General features: G+C 44.8%; 1 protein-coding gene across 3 annotated transcripts in view; it reads right to left on the reverse strand.

The window, feature by feature from the left end:
- Nucleotides 1-21371, reverse strand: part of GLRA3 (glycine receptor alpha 3) — a 419963-nt gene that overhangs the window by 292280 nt on the left and 106312 nt on the right. For all 3 annotated transcript variants that reach the window (XM_073577590.1, XM_073577598.1, XM_073577603.1), the window contains exon 3: nt 19006-19073. In XM_073577590.1, coding sequence (XP_073433691.1) covers nt 19006-19073 — 68 coding nt within the window. The remainder of the gene's footprint in view (nt 1-19005; nt 19074-21371) is intronic.

Genomic DNA, 21371 nt, shown 5'->3' on the forward strand with positions numbered 1-21371 from the left:
GAATTCTGTTTGACACATTTTACCACATCAATGTATGCCGTATCTGTCCGCTGTACAGATGTGAATATACCATAGTTATATGCTAATGGCTGCCATTAGTGGTTGTCCGGGAGCTTATGTTACCTACGCAGCAGAAAAAAATAACCAAGAAATTCTGAACAGAATATTAAACTAATACAAGTCAGGACCTTTTATTTCCTGGAGGAAATAAGTATATGAAACCTTTTTCCCTGTATTACTGGGTAACAATACAAGCTCTCACAGAACAAATGTGTCCCCTGGTAGACAGTCATTTGTAAATCTATTATGTGCTGTCACTGAATGGAAAGCCATCTACTTGTGAATATTGGAACATAGCCTGACCCACAGAAGCAATTTGTCTTCTAGCTATGATTTGCCTTTAGTAGAATGCATAAACATTGCAGGCATTGATTTTCTTCAATGTCATTTTCTCCCGTGCCCTGATCAAAAAAGATAACTGCTTTTTCCGTGATCCTTTTGCATGACGAGAATATTTGAATGAGCTGCATGTGAAATAATGATTTCTCTGTAAATCTCAGCAGTGATAGGGTTAGCATGCTCGTATGCCTGTATTATGGTGTAGTCAGCTTAAAATGCAGAAGGAGAGATTCAGCTGTGGGATTTGAATAGATTAATTTGCCCATGCAGCAACTAAGCAGCTGTTGTTCAGTGGTATCGTGAAGATTTGTGTTCGGAATTGATTCAGTGATTCAGGACCACGGTCTACCTACAATACGATGCCCGTTGTGGCAGGTTACAGAGAGCGTGTTCGGTAAATGGTGCAAAACAATTTGTCATAGAATGGCACGTCGGCGCTTTCGAGGTTTATGCTAATAGATTCAGAGATTAGGGAGAATTAATTTATTAATCATTTAATTGATAAAAGGCCATGGCATTTGTTTTACAATGTACGCTAACATCCAGCATCATTACCAGCGTTATGGAGTACGTGTCATGCACTAGCAATGATTTATGTATAGACGATCCCTCAAACGTCAATGCTTGGTTGATTTTCAAATAACCTTTAGGAGTATGAGCTAAGAAAAAAAAACCTTAGACGGCACAATGTTATATTCAATGCATTATTTATTGACTTACGTATGTTTAGCTTTCCCAGGTGTAAAGATACAAAGACAAATGAGAACTGAGTGATGGATGGCAAAGACAATCGGTGAAGTCGTACGTAGATGCCACAGACGCAGTGAGTAGAACTAACTGCATTATTAGTAGGTGCCAATATAAAGAGGGTACACAATCTGCAAAACATAGTAGTGCAAGCATAGGACTAAATTGTAAAGTAATTACATTTCAGATATAATGTGTCCAGTAAACGGCAATTGTACTCTGGATATCCATATTGAATTACATTCCATCACATAACACCCAAATATACCTTTTTTGTTGGTAGATCCATACGTTTTCTTTTAGATTAAAAGCTATGAACATCTTTGTACTGCCATTTTTCCCTATATGCATCTGCTTCACAATCAGTGTAATTCCATCATATATCTGCTTGCCCTGTTGTTTCTGTCATACTGTAGAACCAATAGTACACCAATCCTGACAGTAACAACTTTCTCTGCTCCTGCTTCCCTTCTTTTAGTGTTAGAGATCTCAGGTAAGAGGGGGAAGTTGGAAACAGGCAAACTACATCAGACAGTGTATGGAGGAAGGGGATTTGCCACATGCTTCAATGTTAATACAAAAGAGTAGAATCTCTCCAATCTCTGTAGAAGAAGAAATCAGTACAAGAATGAAGCTGTGCTTTCATAGTATAGCTGATATAGGCAAGAGCACCCAGGATACAAAGCACTGGACTCGCTCTACTTGGATTTACATCATGTGAATACTAATAAAAAAATTTGAATATAAAAAATTGCTAATTTAGTAGATTTCACTCACTATGGCATGCAGTATAACCATGCACACTTGAAATTCTCTGTGACGGTCCTGGGGCTGGAGACTGGCTTCCCATAAATGATAAAAAGAAAAGACCATGTTAACTGCAAGGCAACAGGAGCCAAGGAAGGAGTCTAAATGCATGTTGCATGAAGTAGCTGAGACAGCTAATATCCAGGTGAGCAGAGCTGAGTGGGAGTGTTAAGAACAACCTGGAGAAGTAGGCCATATTCCCACAAACAGGAGTGATAAAGTCGGCTAAACCAGTGACAGCTGTTGTGAGTTAATTTTTCCCTTCACCAGTGAGGTCTGATGAACTCCCTCTTCTGGCGAAGGAAGGTAGTGAGGCTGATTACCAAACAGCTGAGCAGGTAGATGATGACTGGGTCACAGGAACTGATGACTGGATATAAGGCAGCTGACGCCCTGCTGCCTGGCTGGTGATTTTCCTGCTGGTTTCTTGAAGACCAGTCTGATTTCTGCTTCTCAAAGCTAAGTTTTGCTCTGCCTTTTGTGCACTTTAGTTCTGGTTTTGTTTGCCTTGTTTTTTGGAGTTCAGCCATCCCCGGCCGGGGGGTGAGCTGAATTCCATTTTTGTCTTTGATCTGTTGTTCTCTGGCTCTGTCTTCAGAATATACTTGAGTGCTGATATAGTCTTTTAGAAGCCTAGCGACATCAGGGCCTGTTTTTCCTATCAGTCTGTTGGTTCATTTTTGGATAGGGTTTTTTGCTGATTGCAGACAGCAGCTTTTCTATCCTGTCCTATTTAGTTAGCTTGGGCCCCATCATTTGCTCAACCTATCTTTCTATCTGTGTTAGTGTTTTTCATCTTGCTTCACAGTCATTATATGTTGGGGGCTGCCTATTGCTTTGGGGTCTGCTCTGGGGCAGTTTAGATTTCCCCTTTCTGTCTTTAGGCTAATTTAGTTCTCCGGCTGTGATCAAGGGGTCTAGGGCACCGTAGGAACCCCCCACCGCTACTGCTAGTTGTTGTGGATAGGTTCAGGGGTCTGCAATCCAATAGCTGCCAACTTCTCTGGTTTTCTGGACTTAGCTATTATTTTTATTTTTTCCTCCTTCGGTGACTCATCCATAACAGAATCACCAGCCATACCGCAGATCCTAGGGTACTCAATAGCAGGAAAGAATTGTAAAAAAAAAAAAAAAGGTGTCAGAATTTCTTTGTGTATATTTTTTCCTCTATATCTCTGAGGCCGTAGGGGGAATTTTTTCTCTCAATGGAGATGAAGCAATTGTCTGATCGTGTGGAGCAGCTCGCTGCGGAAGTGCGGGGAATTTCCGCCTATCTTACTCATTCACATGCTGCTGAACCAAAGATTCCTACTCCTGATGTGTTTTTTGGGGATTGGTCTAAATTTTTGAATTTCAAGAATAATTGTAAATTATTTTTTGCCTTGAAGCCTAACTCGTTGGGGAGCTCCACGCAGCGGGTTAAAATTGTCATCTCTTTGCTGCGCGGCGATCCCCAGGATTGGGCGTTTTCTTTGAAACCTGATGATCCTATTCTAAATAATGTGGATGCATTTTTTCAAGCCTTGGGGTTGTTGTATGATGAACCTAATGCTATTGATCAGGCTGAAAAGGCCCTGCTGGCATTGAGCCAAGGTCGGGATTCTGCAGAGTTGCACTGTCAAAAATTCCGAAAGTGGGCGGTCCTTACTGCCTGGAATGATGGTGCCTTGGCAGCTCTCTTTCGGAAAGGTTTGTCAGAAACCGTAAAAGATACTATGGTGGGATTTCCTGTTCCCTCTGGTCTTGACGATTCTATGTCATTAGCCATTCAGGTTGATCGGCGTTTGCGTGAACGCAAGACCGCACGAGAGGTGTTGCCACATGTTGAACAAATGTCTGAACCTATGCAATGTGATAGAGTTTTGTCCAGGGAGCAATGTCAGGAGTTCAGAAGGCATAATAAGCTGTGCTTTTTTTGTGGAGATGCCTCGCATATTATTTCTGTCTGCCCTAAACAAGAGAAACGTTGTGCTCACACGTTTTCTGTGGGTGGTGTTCAACCTAAGTTTCTTCTGGCAATTACTCTGATCTGCTCCCTGTCCACATTTTCCGCCAAGGCTTTTGTGCATTCGGGAGCAGCTCTGAACCTGATGGACTTGGATTTTGCTAAACGTTGTGGATATCCTATGACGCCTTTGCGGACGCTTATCCCTTTGAGGGGTATTGATGCGACTCCTTTGGCGAAAAATAAACCTCAGTTTTGGACCCAGGTGGTAATGCGGGTCACCCCAGACCATCAAGAAAATTGCAGATTTTTGGTGTTGCATAATTTGCATGATACCATTGTTCTGGGGTTTCCCTGGTTGCAAATCCATAATCCAGTTTTGGATTGGAAATCTGTGTCTGTGGTGAGTTGGGGTTGTCGGTGTGCCCTTAGTGATGCTCCTGTTTTCTCCACCTCTCCCCAGTCGCATGATGTTCCTGACTATTTGGCTGACTTTTATGATGTATTTAGTGAGAATAAGTCTGCGTCTTTGCCTCCTCATAGGAGTTATGACTGTGCAATTGAGCTGAGCCCGGGGTGTAAATTTCCCAAGGGTCGGCTTTTCAATTTATCTGCACCCGAGCACGAGGCTATGCGATCCTATATTAAGGAGTCATTGGAGAAGGGTCATATTAGACCATCCTCTTCACCCTTAGGTGCTGGTTTTTTTTCATGGATAAAAAAGATGGTTCATTAAGGCCTTGTATTGACTATCGTGCCCTCAACAAAATTACTATTAAATATAAGTATCCGTTACCCCTGATTTCTGACCTATTCTCCAGATTTAAAGGTGCTTGCTGGTTTACCAAGCTTGACCTCAGGGGGGCGTATAATCTTATTCGCATTAAGCATGGGGATGAATGGAAGACGGCGTTTAATACTCCGGAAGGACATTTTGAGTACCTGGTGATGCCTTTTGGGCTCACTAATGCCCCTTCTGTCTTCCAATCCTTCATGAACGATATTTTCCGAGACTTTGTGGATAAATTTTTGATTATCTATCTGGATGATATTTTGATCTTTTTCAAGGACTGGGACTCTCATGTGGAACATGTTCCGACTGTGTTCCGGATTTTGAGGGAGAATTCCCTGTATGTCAAGGGATCAAAATGCCTTTTTGGGGTACAGAGGATTTCATTTTTGGGATTCATTTTGTCTTCGTCAACTATTGAAATGGACCCGGCCAAGGTACAGGCCATTTATGATTGGGTTCAACCCACTTCTTTGAAGGCCCTCCAGAAGTTTTTGGGTTTTGCTAATTTTTATCGAAAATTTATAGCTAATTTTTCCAGTATTGCCAAGCCATTGACTAATTTGACTAAGAAGGGTGCTGATGTGCTGAATTGCTCTCTGGAGGCTGTTTCTTCCTTTCAGGAGCTGAAGCAAAAATTCACTTCTGCTCCGGTTCTGCGGCAACCTGATGTCTCACTCCCGTTTCAGGTAGAGGTGGACGCCTCTGAGATTGGTGCAGGAGCTGTTTTGTCCCAAAAAGATCCTGTGACATCTAAAATGAATCCCTGTGCTTTCTTTTCCTGAAAGTTCTCTCCATCCGAATGTAACTATGATGTGGGGAATCGGGAACTGTTGGCCATAAAATGGGCATTTGAGGAGTGGAGACATTGGTTGGAGGGAGCTAAACACCAGGTCGTGGTCCTTACTGACCACAAGAATTTGATTTACCTGGAGTCGGCCAAACGCTTGAATCCTAGACAGGCTAGGTGGGCCTTGTTTTTCACACGTTTTGATTTTGTGGTCTCTTTTCTACCTGGCACTAAGAATGTCAAGGCAGACGCCCTCTCTAGGAGTTTCTTTGCTGATTCTCCTGTTGTGACCAAGTCTGCTACCATCTTAGGCGAGGGGGTAGTTCTTTCTGCCATCTCGCCCGATTTGAGACGTGCTCTGGAAGAGTTTCAGGAGGACAAACCTGAGCGTTGTCCCAGTGGAAAGTTGTATGTTCCTGACCAGTGGAGGAAGAGAGTGATGTCTGAAGTTCATTGCTCTGCATTGGCTGGTCATCCAGGTATTTTTGGTACTAGAGATCTGGTGAGTCGGTCTTTTTGGTGGCCCGCCTTGTCTCGTGATGTCAGGAATTTTGTGCAGTCCTGTGGGACTTGCTCCCAGTCTAAACCTTGTTCTCGCTCTAGTGGGTTGTTGTTGCCTTTGCCGGTGCCCAAGAGGCCATGGACCCATATTTCAATGGATTTTATCTCTGATATGCCTGTCTCTCAGAGAATGACTGCTATTTGGGTGATTTGTGATAGATTCTCTAAGATGGTCCATCTTGTACCACTCCCTAATTTGCCATCTTCCTCTGAGTTGGTGCCCCTGTTTTTGCAACAGGTAGTTCGCTTGCACGGGATTCCTGAGAACATTGTGTCTGACAGAGGAGTTCAGTTTGTGTCTAGATTTTGGAGGACTTTCTGTTCCAAGCTGGGAATTCAGTTGTCCTTCTCCTCTGCGTTTCACCCTCAGACCAACGGGCAGACGGAGAGAACAAACCAGACTTTGGAGTCGTACTTGAGATGTTTTATTTCGGCTGATCAGGATGATTGGGTTTCATTTTTGTCCTTGGCCGAATTTGCTTTAAATAATAGAGCTAGTTCTGCCACTTTGATGTCACCTTTTTTTTGTAACTTTGGGTTTCATCCTCGATTTTCTTCAGGGCAGGTGGAGCCTTCTGCCTGCCCAGGTGTTGACACTGTGGTGGAGAGAATGCACCAGATCTGGGACCAAGTGGTGGATAAGTTGTCTCTCTCCCAGGAAAAGGCCCAGCGGTTTTCCAACCGGCATAGGACCATTGGTCCCCAGTTTAAGGTGGGTGTTATGGTTTTATTGTCATCAAAAAATATCGCTATGAAGGTGGCTTCTCCTAAGTTTAAGCCTAGATTTATTGGACCTTACAAAATTTTGGAGATTATTAATCCGGTCTCTTTTCGGTTGGCTCTTCCTGTCACATTTAAGATTTATAATGTGTTCCATAAGTCCTTGTTGAAGAGGATTGTTGAACCAGTAGTTCCTGGGGTGGCACCTCCTGACCCTGTATTGGTTGAAGGTAACATGGAGTATGAGGTAGAGAAGATACTGGATTCCCGTCTGACTAGACGGAGACTCAAGTATTTGGTTAAGTGGAAGGGTTATGGTCAGGAGGATAATTCCTGGGTCTCTGCCTCTGATATTCATGCCGAAAGATTGGTGCGTGCCTTTCATCGGGCTCACCCTGATCGCCCGGGTGGCATGGATGAGGGTTCGGTGACCCCTCCTCAAGGGGGAGGTACTGTTGTGAGTTCATTTTTCCCTTCACCAGTGAGGTCTGATGAACTCCCTCTTCTGGCGAAGGAAGGTAGTGAGGCTGATTACCAAACAGCTGGGCAGGTAGATGATAACTGGGTCACAGGAACTGATGACTGGATATAAGGCAGCCGACACCCTGCTGCCTGGCTGGTGATTTTCCTGCTGGATTCTTGGAGACCAGTCTGATTTCTGCTTCTCAAAGCTACGTTTTGCTCTGCCTTTTGTACACTTTAGTTCTGGTTTTGTTTGCCTTGTTTTTTGGAGTTCAGCCATCCCCAGCTGGGGGTGAGCTGAATTCCATTTTTGTCTCTGATCTGTTGTTCTCTGGCTCTGTCTTCAGAATATACCTGAGTGCTGATATAGTCTTTTTGAAGCCTAGCAACTTCAGGGCCTGTTTTTCCTATCAGTCTGTTGGTTCATTTTTGGATAGGGTTTTTTGCGGATTGCAGACAGCAGCTTTTATATCCTGTCCTATTTAGTTAGCTTGGGCCCCATCATTTGCTCAACCTATCTTTCTATCTGTGTTAGTGTTTTTCATCTTGCTTCACAGTCATTATATGTTGGGGGCTGCCTATTGCTTTGGGGTCTGCTCTGGGGCAGTTTAGATTTCCCCTTTCTGTCTTTAGGCTAATTTAGTTCTCCGGCTGTGATCGAGGGGTCTAGGGCACCGTAGGAACCCCCCACGGCTACTGCTAGCTGTTGTGGTTAGGTTCAGGGGTCTGCAATCCGATAGCTGCCAACTTCTCTGGTTTTCTGGACTTAGCTATTATTTTTGTTTTTTCCTCCTTCGGTGACTCATCCATAACAGACAGCTGTTTTGAGAGCCAAGTGTAGGGAAGGTGGACGGATTGACCTGTCTGCAGTGGGAAGGCAGAGGTGTGGAGTATTGTGGGTGGACTGTTGTGGTGAAAGAGGGGAAACAGCTGGAGATAGGAAGGAAAAGTGTAGATTTGAAGTTTGACCATTAGAGGGCAGTGGAGAGTTGTAGGTTAGGACTGAACATCAGCCATTGGCTAAGAAAACTGTTGAGTCATGGGGCAGAGCAGAAGGTGATAAAAGGCAGATGGAAGGTTCTGGAAAAGTCAGTCAGTGACGGGAGCCCAGGAGACAGGAACTACGCTGAGCAGAAAGGACTAAGGCAAGGCTCCAGAGAGGACTGACAGCTGAGATAGGTCACGTTGGGTGGCCCGTACAGGAGAGGCCGTAGACAGAGACAGACTGGGGTACCATAATAAGAACGGACTCAGATTGATAAACCGCTGTGGTGGTAGGCTTAGGGCAGCCACAGTGGAAGAACCGCGAGGGACGTTAAGTAACTAAAGGAAGAGAGTGAAGGTACCCGGGCCTGTGTGCGGAGTCGAGCAGCTGCTGTGTGAAGCTGCGGGGATAGTCGAGCAGCTGCTGTGGGAAGCAGCAGAGATAGTCGAGCAGCTGCTGTGTGAAGCCGCTAATCGAGCAGCTGTTGTGTGAAGCTGCGAGGCCTTTCGAGCAGCTGTTGTGTAGAACTGTGGAGAGTATTGTACAGCTGCTGTGTGGAGCTGTGGGTCATGGAAGATTACGATCAATAAAGAAGACCTGTTGGACATAATCCTGTCTCTGTCTTGAGTCTGTCTGTGGCCAGTAACGGACCACCCCCCTGTCAGTTGCCCCCCTACCTACATTTGGCATAGTCGGCAGGATCTTCACCGCAAATACAACATCTTCAGCGGTAAGTCTGCCTTGAAGATTCAAAGGGCCCAAGCTGAACGGGTTGAAGGTCTTTTCCTGTGGATTACAAACTGGACTGTGAATTGCTGGATTTCTGCAGGTGGATCTGGAGTGAAAAAGGCCTTGTTAAAAATGGCTGTGGCAATTTGGCACCAAAAAGAAGCACAGGAGTTTGCAGCCACCTTGGACTACCAGGAACAGCTGCTAGAGGAGCTGTTGCCGACCATCCGTGCGGAGTCATCGGGCCTTGAGGCTGGCCCTGCCGGATGGCGGGGTAAAGAGCATCGGCTGCTGGAGAAGCTGCGGGACGGACTGTCGGGAGCCACGGTGCCGGGGAAGGTGAGTGCTACTCCGGCTCAGCCGGCGGCACCGCAGGCAGATCCCACCCCCATGCCCTATGTACAAGACTCCGGCCCCCCTGGCGCCCCGCCTGACCTCCCGTTCTTCAGCAATCCCGGCCCCAGATGACTTTGCGACTTCTGTCAGCCATCCTGAGCCGCCCCACCCGGTGGCACCTCGTTCCGTGTCGCCGGCGCGGAACCGACCTGTGGCCGCCCCTGCCGTGCTCCATCTTCTGGCGGCGGCCTATCCATCGGGGCCTGCCGCCATTTCGGCCCTGCCCCAGACTGCCGCGGCCTACTCACTGGCATGCGCGGCTGCTCCATCCGCGGCCCCTGCTGCGGCCTTTTTACCGGAGCTCGCGGCCGCCTTGATACCTGCTGCGGCCTGCTCCGCAGCTTATCTGCCGATGCCTGTGGCCGCCTCTGTCCTGTCCGTGACTCTGGGTACGGCCTGCTCCCCAATGTCCGCGGCTGCCTCTGCCCCGTTCTTGACCCTGACTGCGGCCTGCCCACTGGACTCTGCGGCCTACACCGGACTCTCCGCCTGGGTTGCGGAGATTATTGAACAGAAGGAGGCCAAAGAGCGGGAGGTGTGGGAACTGCTAAACGAGAATTGAGAGGCAGCCATGACTACCCCTCAATCATATGGGCGGCTTGTACATACTAACACCGCAAAAGGCTATGGGTTCATCCGGGACCTCACCACCGGCCACAAAGACTACCTCAATGTGACCCCCATCAGACATGGACGGGCTCTGCGGGAGGAAGACCCGGTCTCCTATTACAACAAATACTGGCCCTGCGGCTGCTATGCGGTAGCAGTCATCACCTACCCAGAGGGATATGAGCCTCCATAGAAAGAGACAAAGACTCCTGGGTCTCGGGCATCAGGGCCACTCGAGGCCCAGGACATTTAAAGCATCCCAGGGACTTCACGGCTGTGGAGTTCCCTGCTAATTGGCAAAACATCGGCCGCCAGGAGGTGGCCCGGAGTATCCTGCTAAATGGACTGCCGGGACTGTCGTGCGCCGTTGCACGACCTGGGGACAGTTTGAAGTCCTCAATTGGGTAATAATTGCCCACTCTTGGTGTAGTGGGGATGCAGAAGGGGAGGGGTGCTCTCTTCAAAGGAAGGGGGAGCACTAATGTTTGCAATGGTTATGTTTTGAAAAAAAAAATGTTTTTGACAATGTTTGCAATGTTGAAAAGTGGTGCTGATAGATAGAGACATAGGTATAGTGAGAAAGAAAGAATGAATAGTTTTATACCAAGCGTAGTTCTTTAGCAACTATGTAACGGAGCTGATGAATAGCTTAGATGTAGAAAGTTAATTAATGTAGAATGTTGTCAGAAACAAGGTTAATGTTATACCCATCCAAAGTGGTGTATGTTGACACTGTGTATAATATGCATCATTGTTTTGAAATGTTATTTGAAAAATGAAAATGTCCAACAGGTCCCGCGTACTGAGAGTAAAGAGGAAAACGCTGACCATCACTAAAATTGATGGGACAGAAGAGACGGATGGGATTAGAGCAGGCAACAGTCCTTAAATCAGACCCTGAGTACCAGACATACACCCCTACAAAAGACAGGAGGACGCTGACGATGACCTGGTAGGTTAGGGCCTCGGGAATGGCAGTTCGAATGGAAGAAGGTGACAGAAAGGGAGAAAAGTGAGAGGTATGCATCCATAGAGTAGTCCGGATGGACCTAACCCAACCTGAAGGAATTGTCATGATTATGTACGCGCTGGCGAGTAAGCCGTAAGCTACTCGGAGTGCGATTGCTCCCAGTTTGGCTCAACCCCTGCGTATCACGGGCCTGGCTCAGCAACCGGTATGACAAAAGAAGGTGGGGAAGTTTCAGAACGGAAAGGAGGTTGACAAGATTGTCGAGGATGACAATGGATAAAGGAAGGGGGAGTGTAAGGAAGGTGGACGGACAGACCTGTCTGCAGTGGGAAGGCAGAGGTGTGGAGTATTGTGGGTGGACTGTTGTGGTGAAAGAGGGGAAACAGCTGGAGATAGGAAGGAAGGGTGTAGATTTGAAGTTTGACCATTAGAGGGCAGTGGAGAGTTGTAGGTTAGGACTGAACATCAGCCATTGGCTAAGAAAACTGTTGAGTCATGGGGGGCGGGGTTACCAGAGCAGAAGGTGATAAAAGGCAGATGGAAGGTTCCGGAAAAGTCAGTCAGTGACGGGAGCCCAGGAGACAGGAACTACGCTGAGCAGAAAGGACTAAGGCAAGGCTCCGGAGAGGACTGACAGCTTAGATAGGTCACGTGGGGTGGCCCGGACAGGAGAGGCTGCAGACAGAGACAGACTGGGGTACCATAACAAGAACGGACTCGGACTGGTAAACCGCTGTGGTGGTAGGCTTAGGGCAGCCACAGTGGAAGAACCGCGAGGGACGTTAAGTAACTAAAGGAAGAGAGTGAAGGTACCCGGGCCTGTGTGCGAAGTCGAGCAGCTGCTGTGTGAAGCTGCGGGGATAGTCGAGCAGCTGCTGTGGGAAGCAGCAGAGACAGTCGAGCAGCTGTTGTGTGAAGCCGCTAATCGAGCAGCTGTTGTGTGAAGCTGCGGGGCCTGTCGAGCAGCTGTTGTGCAGAGCTGTGGAGCGTATTGTACAGCTGCTGTGTGGAGCTGTGGGTCGTGGAAGATTACGATCAATAAAGAAGACCTGTTGGACATAATCCTGTCTCTGTCTCGAGTCTGTCTGTGGCCAGTAATGGACCACCCCCATGTCGGTTGCCCCCTACCTACACAAGGTCTGGTAGATAAGAGAAGCAAGCATTGCTGAGCTTGAGAAGAACCAGAAAGTGTCAGGCTGGTTGGAGACAAGGACCCAAGATAGAAACTCCATGAGACGTAGTGATAGGCCGAGGGTTGCTCTGACAGTTAGGAGATAGCAGTGGAGGAAGAGAACTGAGTTGAGTGAGACCACCATTGAGTAAATAACAGGTGTGAGAGTGGGCTTCACTGGGACAGGAATGATTGTCTGACAGTATTTTGTTAAGTAATGGTGGTATGAGGCAACACACACCAAAGAAAACACAAAGTGGGAAAAGGCTTCTTAGGGCCCATCACACATAGCGACGCACCAGCGATCCCGACAACGATGTGACCTTGTCAGGATCGCTGGTGTGTCGCTACATGATGGCTGGTGAGCTGCCAAACAGGCAGCTTCACCAGCGATCAGCACCAGCGACACGGGGGTAACAAGCGACGCACGTCGCTTAGTTATCCACTGTGTACCTTAGTTACCAGCGCGCTGGTGCAGGGAGCTGGTAACCAAGGTACACATCGGGTTTCTAAGTGGCGTGCGGCTCTTAGAAACCCAATGTGTACCTTGGTTACCAGCTCCCTGCACCAGCGCGCTGGTAACTAAGGTACACATCGGGTTTCTAAGCGGCGTGCAGCTCTTAGAAACCCAATGTGTACCTTGGTTACCAGCTCCCTGCACCAGCGCGCTGGTAACTAAGGTACACATCGGGTTTTTAAGCGCTGTGCACCGCTTAGAAGCCCTCTGTTTACCTTAGTCACCAGCTCCTGCTCGCTGATCGCTGGTCTCCCACCTGTTGCACGCATGCTGGCCAGTGGGAGACCAGCGATCAAAAAAATGTCCTGGCCATTCCAGGATGATCAGCGATTACCGGCAGGGGGGCCGGTTGCTGGTCAGTGTCACACACAGCGATCTCGCTGGTGAGATCGCTGTTGCTTCACAAAACTTGTGACTCAGCAACAATCTCGCTAGCGAGATCGCTGTGTGTGATGGGGGCTTAAAAGGGAATTTGTCCCATGAAAAAACACTATTAACCTGAAGATATGGGGTTAATCTGCAGGTTAATAGTTCTGAACCTGTCTGGCACCGGAACTTAGACCCCCACCGTCAGGAGGAAATTAACTTTATTACCTTCAGTAGCATTCTGATTTCAGTCAAGGGGGTGGCACCATCACTTGTTCAGAGACTGCTCTGGGTATGGAGAGCAGCACCTGTAACCACACCCCTAGCAATGACTGACATCTGAGTCTAATGCTGAGTAAGCTGACAGTGCCATGAGCATGGATACAGCCGCCGTGGTTGAAGTCTGCTGGCACCGGGCAGGTTCGGAACGCAATTAACCTAAAGATTAACCTGTGTGAGGGTGGACTCGCTCCGCTACTTCACAAAGGTAGACACAGGAATAATAAATGTGACTCCTTTTAAGAGAAGTGCCACAACATTCAATTGCCAGTAAAAACAAATTATATAATGTAGCTTTGAAGGCTAAATATCCTTCATTTGCTGATGTTCCAGTTAATCTAAAATAAAAACTAAAGTGACTTTACATATAATCATCGTACATAGTTTTAGTTCAGCGCCTAATTCACAACTATGCTTTTCCATAGCTACAGACTCCAATGAAACCTAACATGCTGTACATTTGAGCTACGTCTGTCAGAAGGTGCAGCTCCAAATGGCTACCTCAGACAGACTTGGCACAAGCCACTCCATCTGGCAGATTCCAGAGGAACACCGGCTTTTACCCTTTAAGTCCTGTCCAGTGATCTGCCCTTAAAATGGCTGTCCTGAGGAGCTAATCAGAATCAAGAGAGTAGTCGGGTAACCATGGTAGATTCAGGATGTCGGCATAGGGTCAAAGTCATAAAGAATAAGAATAGGCAAAAGGCAAGCCAAGGTCAGGAATCAGGAAATAATAGCAACAGGGAGAATAGCAAGGCACAAGTGACTACACAAGAGCAGGTCAGACTATAACTGGCAGTGGAAAGCAGGATTTCAGGATCTTAAATAGCTTGCATCCCCACCCAAACCATCCAGCAGTTAACTCTATGTCTCCCAGTATACTGTAGATGGGACTACAAGTTCTAGTGAACACAAAACTAGAACTCCTGCCTGGCATCACCCATAATGAGACCATGGCATCACTTGGCGGCAGGAAAGGCAGACCTTGATAGAGATGTCACAATTTGCAAGGAATGAAAAGTTGGATACATATAAATTATATAAAATCCAATGGTAGATGAATGAAATCACTGTAGTTCAGTTTGTACATGGCGATATATATGCACGGCACTTTTTCTCAATTTGTGATCATGAAAAGTGGTGTTACAATTTTCACCAAGTTCCATTGCACTATTTTTTTAAGGACTGCAGCCCCGTGTCCTGTCTTCTTGAGTGCTGGGGGGCAGGCACTGCTGATTGCTGATTGATTGACATTTCAGGCTTTATTGTGCTGCTGGACTGAAATGTGCTTCCTTAATGTTGCTATACGACAGAGCTTTGTCTCTGCAGCATTGGAAGCACAGGGGCTAACGTCGTGCTCCGACCATCCTGGCCAACCTGAGGCCAGCGCTGACAAGCTCACTGTGAAACAGCACATTCAGCCACTGCTGGTAGAAAGCCTCTAGGCAACTAGCTGTGAACAATAAAATTAAAAAAAATTGAGAGAACTGGGCAAAATTGTAATGAGAAAATTGCAAAGATGCTTTCATCAAGCAGCTTGCAAATTTACCCATCATAAAATAAGGGAATAACATTTTAATTTTGATTCTGAAATTATAATAAAATCCCTTTAATAATAAATTCATGATTACAATGACATCTGATCTGTGGATTCATGCATGTAAAGTATTGATACTGTAGAAATCGGTCAAATCCCAGTGGATAATATAGACATTTCTAAGGCTATATAGGATATTCTATGATTATATAATCAACATATTCTCTTTGTAGTATTTAGTCAGAAATGCATAATGGCAGTTGGGTGCTTGCCTGCATTACCATTTGGTGCTTACTAAATTGAAATAACCAGGAAAATCAACAGCTGTGTCCTCTCTGACTGTTTCTCTCTTTTATGTGAAAATAAACGCATTCTCATAATGAGATTTGGATAATGTATGAATGAAAACAAATACCCAGATAGAAAAAAGTCACGGCCATGCAAGCGAGCCACGGGTAATTCATTTTCTATGGGATGCAAAGTGCCTATTCGGGGAATGATGCCGGATTACCAGAACTCCTCACTGAGAAGTGGAGCAAAACGGCATCAGATAAAACATTGATGCTATTAAAACTACAGTCGGAAGCCTAGGAAGTATCACACTGTTGGAATCAAGGTCTCTGCCCCTATTGTGTGCTGACCTTCGGTAGAAAGCAAAAACTTGGTGATAGATACAGCATTAGGCTAGGGTTGCACGACAAAAAAATAAAAAATGGATAGCACTTGTCCGATTTACATGATGCCCTTAATATTACATTTTGAGATTGTAAAAAAAAAAACCGAAAGAATTAGAACTTGTACATTTTCGGCACTTTTTTAATTGTGTGCAAAATTGCTGATGATACATATTTTTCACACAATTTATGATTTCCAATAGGTATGTTATATAATTCTGGAAATTTGCTCAATTCTAAATTCTATATTTTTGGCAAAGCTATTTTTTGGCGAATTGAAAAAATATTCGGTTTATTCATTTATCTAATGTAAACAAGTTAAATGAAATGTAAGAAACCATGCAGCCGACATTTTATCAGGTTCTTCATTACATAGCACATACAATAGCTCCTCACTGACACTACAGACTTTTCATGTTTTGTTACTAAAGATTTTTAAGAAAGGATGATCTGATAACTTCAAATCTAAGAGCTGGGATCCCAACAATGGGGCGAGTGCGAGAAGAGTCTATTAAGAACGCAGAGAAAGGAATGTCGCTCATTTTTCTTCGGTTTTCTTAAAATCTTCAATGTGCTATAAATAAATGCGCCTCAAAATGTTTTGTGTTTTCACCATTTATCTATAATGCATAGAAACATTTTGAATAAATTATTAATATGAATGTGGAAAATATTTGTCTTTAACCTCTTCAGAACCAAATAGCCATATTCTACCATATCTCCTGATAAAACTCATATACTTCTTGGCTAAAAAAGTCAGAAGTGATATATATATATATATATATATATATTTGTCGTTGTTCATATATATATATATATATATATACAGTGGGGCAAAAAAGTATTTAGTCAGTCAGCAATAGTGCAAGTTCCACCACTTAAAAAGATGAGAGGCGTCTGTAATTTACATCATAGGTAGACCTCAACTATGGGAGACAAACTGAGAAAAAAAAATCCAGAAAATCACATTGTCTGTTTTTTTTTCATTTTATTTGCATATTATGGTGGAAAATAAGTATTTGGTCAGAAACAAGCAATCAAGATTTCTGGCTCTCACAGACCTGTAACTTCTTCTTTAAGAGTCTCCTCTTTCCTCCACTCATTACCTGTAGTAATGGCACCTGTTTAAACTTGTTATCAGTATAAAAAGACACCTGTGCACACCCTCAAACAGTCTGACTCCAAACTCCACTATGGTGAAGACCAAAGATCTGTCAAAGGACACCAGAAGCAAAATTGTAGCCCTGCACCAGGCTGGGAAGACTGAATCTGCAATAGCCAACCAGCTTGGAGTGAAGAAATCAACTGTGGGAGCAATAATTAGAAAATGGAAGACATACAAGACCACTGATAATCTCCCTCGATCTGGTGCTCCACGCAAAATCCCACCCCGTGGGGTCAGAATGATCACAAGAACGGTGAGCAAAAATCCCAGAACCACGCGGGGGGACCTAGTGAATGAACTGCAGAGAGCTGGGACCAATGTAACAAGGCCTACCATAAGTAACACACTACGCCACCATGGACTCAGATCCTGCAGTGCCAGACGTGTCCCACTGCTTAAGCCTGTACATGTCCGGGCCCGTCTGAAGTTTGCTAGAGAGCATTTGGATGATCCAGAGGAGTTTTGGGAGAATGTCCTATGGTCTGATGAAACCAAACTGGAACTGTATGGTAGAAACACAACTTGTCGTGTTTGGAGGAAAAAGAATACTGAGTTGCATCCATCAAACACCATACCTACTGTAAAGCATGGTGGTGGAAACATCATGCTTTGGGGCTGTTTCTCTGCAAAGGGGCCAGGACGACTGATCCGGGTACATGAAAGAATGAATGGGGCCATGTATCGTGAGATTTTGAGTGAAAACCTCCTTCCATCAGCAAGGGCATTGAAGATGAAACGTGGCTGGGTCTTTCAACATGACAATGATCCAAAGCACACCGCCAGGGCAACGAAGGAGTGGCTTCGTAAGAAGCATTTCACGGTCCTGGAGTGGCCTAGCCAGTCTCCAGATCTCAACCCTATAGAAAACCTTTGGAGGGAGTTGAAAGTCCGTGTTGCCAAGCGAAAAGCCAAAAACATCACTGCTCTAGAGGAGATCTGCATGGAGGAATGGGCCAACATACCAACAACAACCTTGTGTGGCAACCTTGTGAAGACTTACAGAAAACGTTTGACCTCTGTCATTGCCAACAAAGGATATATCACAAAGTATTGAGATGAAATTTTGTTTCTGACCAAATACTTATTTTCCACCATAATATGCAAATAAAATGAAAAAAAAAACAGACAATGTGATTTTCTGGATTTTTTTTTCTCAGTTTGTCTCCCATAGTTGAGGTCTACCTATGATGTAAATTACAGACGCCTCTCATCTTTTTAAGTGGTGGAACTTGCACTATTGCTGACTGACTAAATACTTTTTTTGCCCCACTGTATATATATATATATATCAGTTCTAGCTACAATATATAAACAAGACAAACGATAGCAAAGTGATATGAAATGCTGCTGTATTATGCTTTCATATATTTTATATTTCACAATTTCTGTTTGCATAAAGTCATGGCGAGCTTCTAGATATAGAGTGACGGTTATTAGGAAATAGATGACCTTTGCAGAGTAAAATAAAATCAATTATAATATTTATTCATGTATTATCTTTTATAAAGAGCAAATATCCTTAAGGCTATGTACAGATGGAGTTTTTTTTTATAGTGAGTCCGCTCTTAAAAAGCCTGAAAGCCTTATCCTATTAAGCTCTATTGTAGGGGTATGTGCACCCTAAGGGGCTTTAATTTGCCAGATAATCATCAATGAGTGTTGTTGAACAGGCTGCTGATCATTTTCACGTTTGAAATGATCTTTAGTGCAGCATAAAAGATCATTGTTCTCGACGTTGCATTGTCCTGTGTAAAAAAACTCCTGCTGCTGAGAACCATGGCAGCCTATGAGTACTTTGCAATTTAACATACATTGCTCAGTGGGTATAATTTGCTTTGGTTTGCCTGTGAAAGCATAAAGTCAAGTGACTGCCGATCGGTAGACGTTTACCGATCAGCGGTCATACCGTACCACCGGTTGGTCCGTGGAAACATACCTTTAGGATTTTTGCTGAGTTTTCAGAGCAGAAACTGAGCAGAACTTCCAAGTCTTTGATGAGTTCAGAGGTTTTGAGGAAGATTTGGAGAGCTTCTTCCGTTGTGTACACAAAGATTTTTATAGAGGGGGTAGAATGAGTGCAAACTCTCCAAATCCCCCTCAAAAACTCAAAACTCTTAAAAACTCGAAATTCTACACAGTTTCTGCTTCCAACGCTCAACATATAGACTTTGTGTGCATATAAGTCAGAATTGCCAAAAACATAAGCGTTCCACTTCAAAAACTGTGCAACTTTTGAAAACTGTCTGCCCCATGCTATACGGTGATTTCTAAAACATCTCATAGAACACTTTGTTCCCTCAACATTTAGCACGCAAAGTATCAGATTGAGGTAAATATCAGGTAGTAATGATTATAGCACAAATTCATATTATTATCACGTACATACCATGGTGGTTTCTGCTATCGATCCAAAACTGTTAACAAATATGTTGCAGGTAACATTTACAGGAGGTCCTGTAAAAAAAAAAAAGAATACACTGATAGTGAATCATACCATAAATGTATAAAATGCATAAATTGTTTAGTGGTTTACTATGGTCTAATACCTTTATCTTTTTTTATGTGAATGTAAAAATATTTATTACTTTTAAAATTAAATAAAAAATTAGCCCTTTTGGTAATGTTTTTACACGGTATAATCAAATGAAGCAAGTGTGTAAGCAAGAATTTTGTGCATCAAAAATATGAAATAAAATATTGTTTGTGATTGTAGATTATATCAATTTTGAAGAGATAATAGAAATAAAGATAAACATTGCTGTCACATCACACATCCAGAACACTGCCTATGTTTTAAAGGAAATATGTCAGCAGGTTTTTGCTACCCCATCTGAGAGCAGCATGATGTAGGCAAAGAGAAGCTGAATCCAAGGATGTATCACTTAGAATACTGGGTGCAGTCGTTCTGACACAATCAGAGCTTTTAGAGTTAGTTTGAAGCAGAGCTGAGTAATCTAATCCTGCCCCCACCAGCTCTCTATAAACAATAGCTATAGACACTGAGCTATTTATCACATGAGGTGGTGGAGGCAGACCACAGCTGTGTTCCAGAAATGATAAGCTCTGGTGCTAAACCAATCATTGCAAGTACACAAAATCAATAAGAGAGGCATTGCTGAGATTTTGAGTTTTAACTAGTGTTGAGCATTCCGATACCGCAAGTATCGGGTATCGGCCGATATTAGCTGTATCGATTTGATTCAGCCAATGGGGATCCTCAGAAGTGTGGGCATATCCTGTTAGGCATGTAGGCATGTTAACTACTGGCTTGGCTGTGATTGGCTGCTGAAATGATGTCATGATGCACTATAAAAAGCGCTGCAGCCGCCATTTCTGGTCACTCTGCTGTGAATTCAGTTAGGGACAGGCTGCTGTTGAAGACTGTGAGGGACAGTTAGAAATAGCGATTCCACAAAACATATAGTGCTTAACCCAGACTACATAAACCACCACTGTAGCTTGCTTTTCCCTAGCAGCGCTGTTTTCACAGCTGTCTGCAAGGGCTGTGTGAGTGCAGACCCACGCTGTGTAGTGTGTCCTGCAGGCACGTCTGCTTGTAGGCCGGCCAGCGTGTGTCTCTGCCTCATACACATTTTTCTTTTATTGCTGCTTTTTTTTTCTCCTGTATAGTGTGCTTCCATACGTATCCATATACGTTGGTTGCAAACACTAAAGGAGTGGACAGCGGAGCCTTTCAGCAGCCTTTCAGTGCTATAGCCCATTTCTCTGCACTGTTTTTGGCTGTCTGATAGGTCTCTCTGTGTGTGAGTGCAGCTCACGTTGCAGTGTGTTCTACAGCCACCGCTAGCTGTAGTAAGCTCAGCGTGTATCACTGCCTCATACATAGTCCTTTTTTTGCAGCTAATTTAGCCAGATTTTTGCTCCTATATTAGTGTGCTTCCAACCGCATCCATTGCCATTGGTTGGTTGCAAACACTATATAGGATTAGATAGAGGAGCCTTTTTGCTGGCTTGTGCCCTTCAGGGCCAGCCAGGCTAGTATCACCCTATTTTTTGGAGCCTCATCAATTGCATTGTAGGTTAGCTTCCTGCATTGTAATCGCTCCAAAAAGTTTGTGATACTATAGCTTTCAAACTTTGGTCACATCCTTTCCTTTCCCCCCACCCAAAAAAAAGGAAATAAAGTTCACCAAACACTCCACTTTACAGTTGTCTAGGCCACATTAGATCATATTAAAGTGTAGTACACACACTCTTAGCCAAATTAGTGTTTCTTATACTGGTTAGCAGGTGTTCAGGAATAAGAACACTAAGCCACCCCTTTTTTACTTTTCTGCCTATCTTTATCAGTCTACCAAGATGAAGAAGGCAGGGAGTAAGGCACGTGGTCGTGGCCGTGGAGTTTCAGCAGGGAGAGGACGGGGGGATTCAGCAGGGAGAGGACGTGGGGATTCGGTGTCTGCTGCGGCCACCAGTGACCCGGCATCCCCCACTTTTACCAGGCAACAGTCCTTCATGCGCAGCTTTGTAGGACCTCGCCGTACCCCACTGCTGCGTGACGAACAAATTGAAGCCATTGTCGGATGGATGGCAGCCAACGCATCCACTTCAATGACTTCCGCATCCTCCCAAGGCCAGAGCACTGAAGAGCAACCATCTGTCTCTTCACCACCTGCCAAATTGCCCAGGCAGTCTGAGAGCCCTGGACAGGAGCCATCTCAATCTTTACTTCTGTTCTCAGAATCTGTTGGCTTGGAAAGAGGTGGCCAGCCAAGCAGCATTCTAGAGCGT

Source organism: Dendrobates tinctorius, unplaced genomic scaffold, assembly GCF_039654945.1.
Source record: "Dendrobates tinctorius isolate UK_male_01 unplaced genomic scaffold, ASM3965494v1 ptg000008l, whole genome shotgun sequence".
In the NCBI taxonomy this organism is placed as follows: Eukaryota; Metazoa; Chordata; class Amphibia; order Anura; family Dendrobatidae; genus Dendrobates; species Dendrobates tinctorius.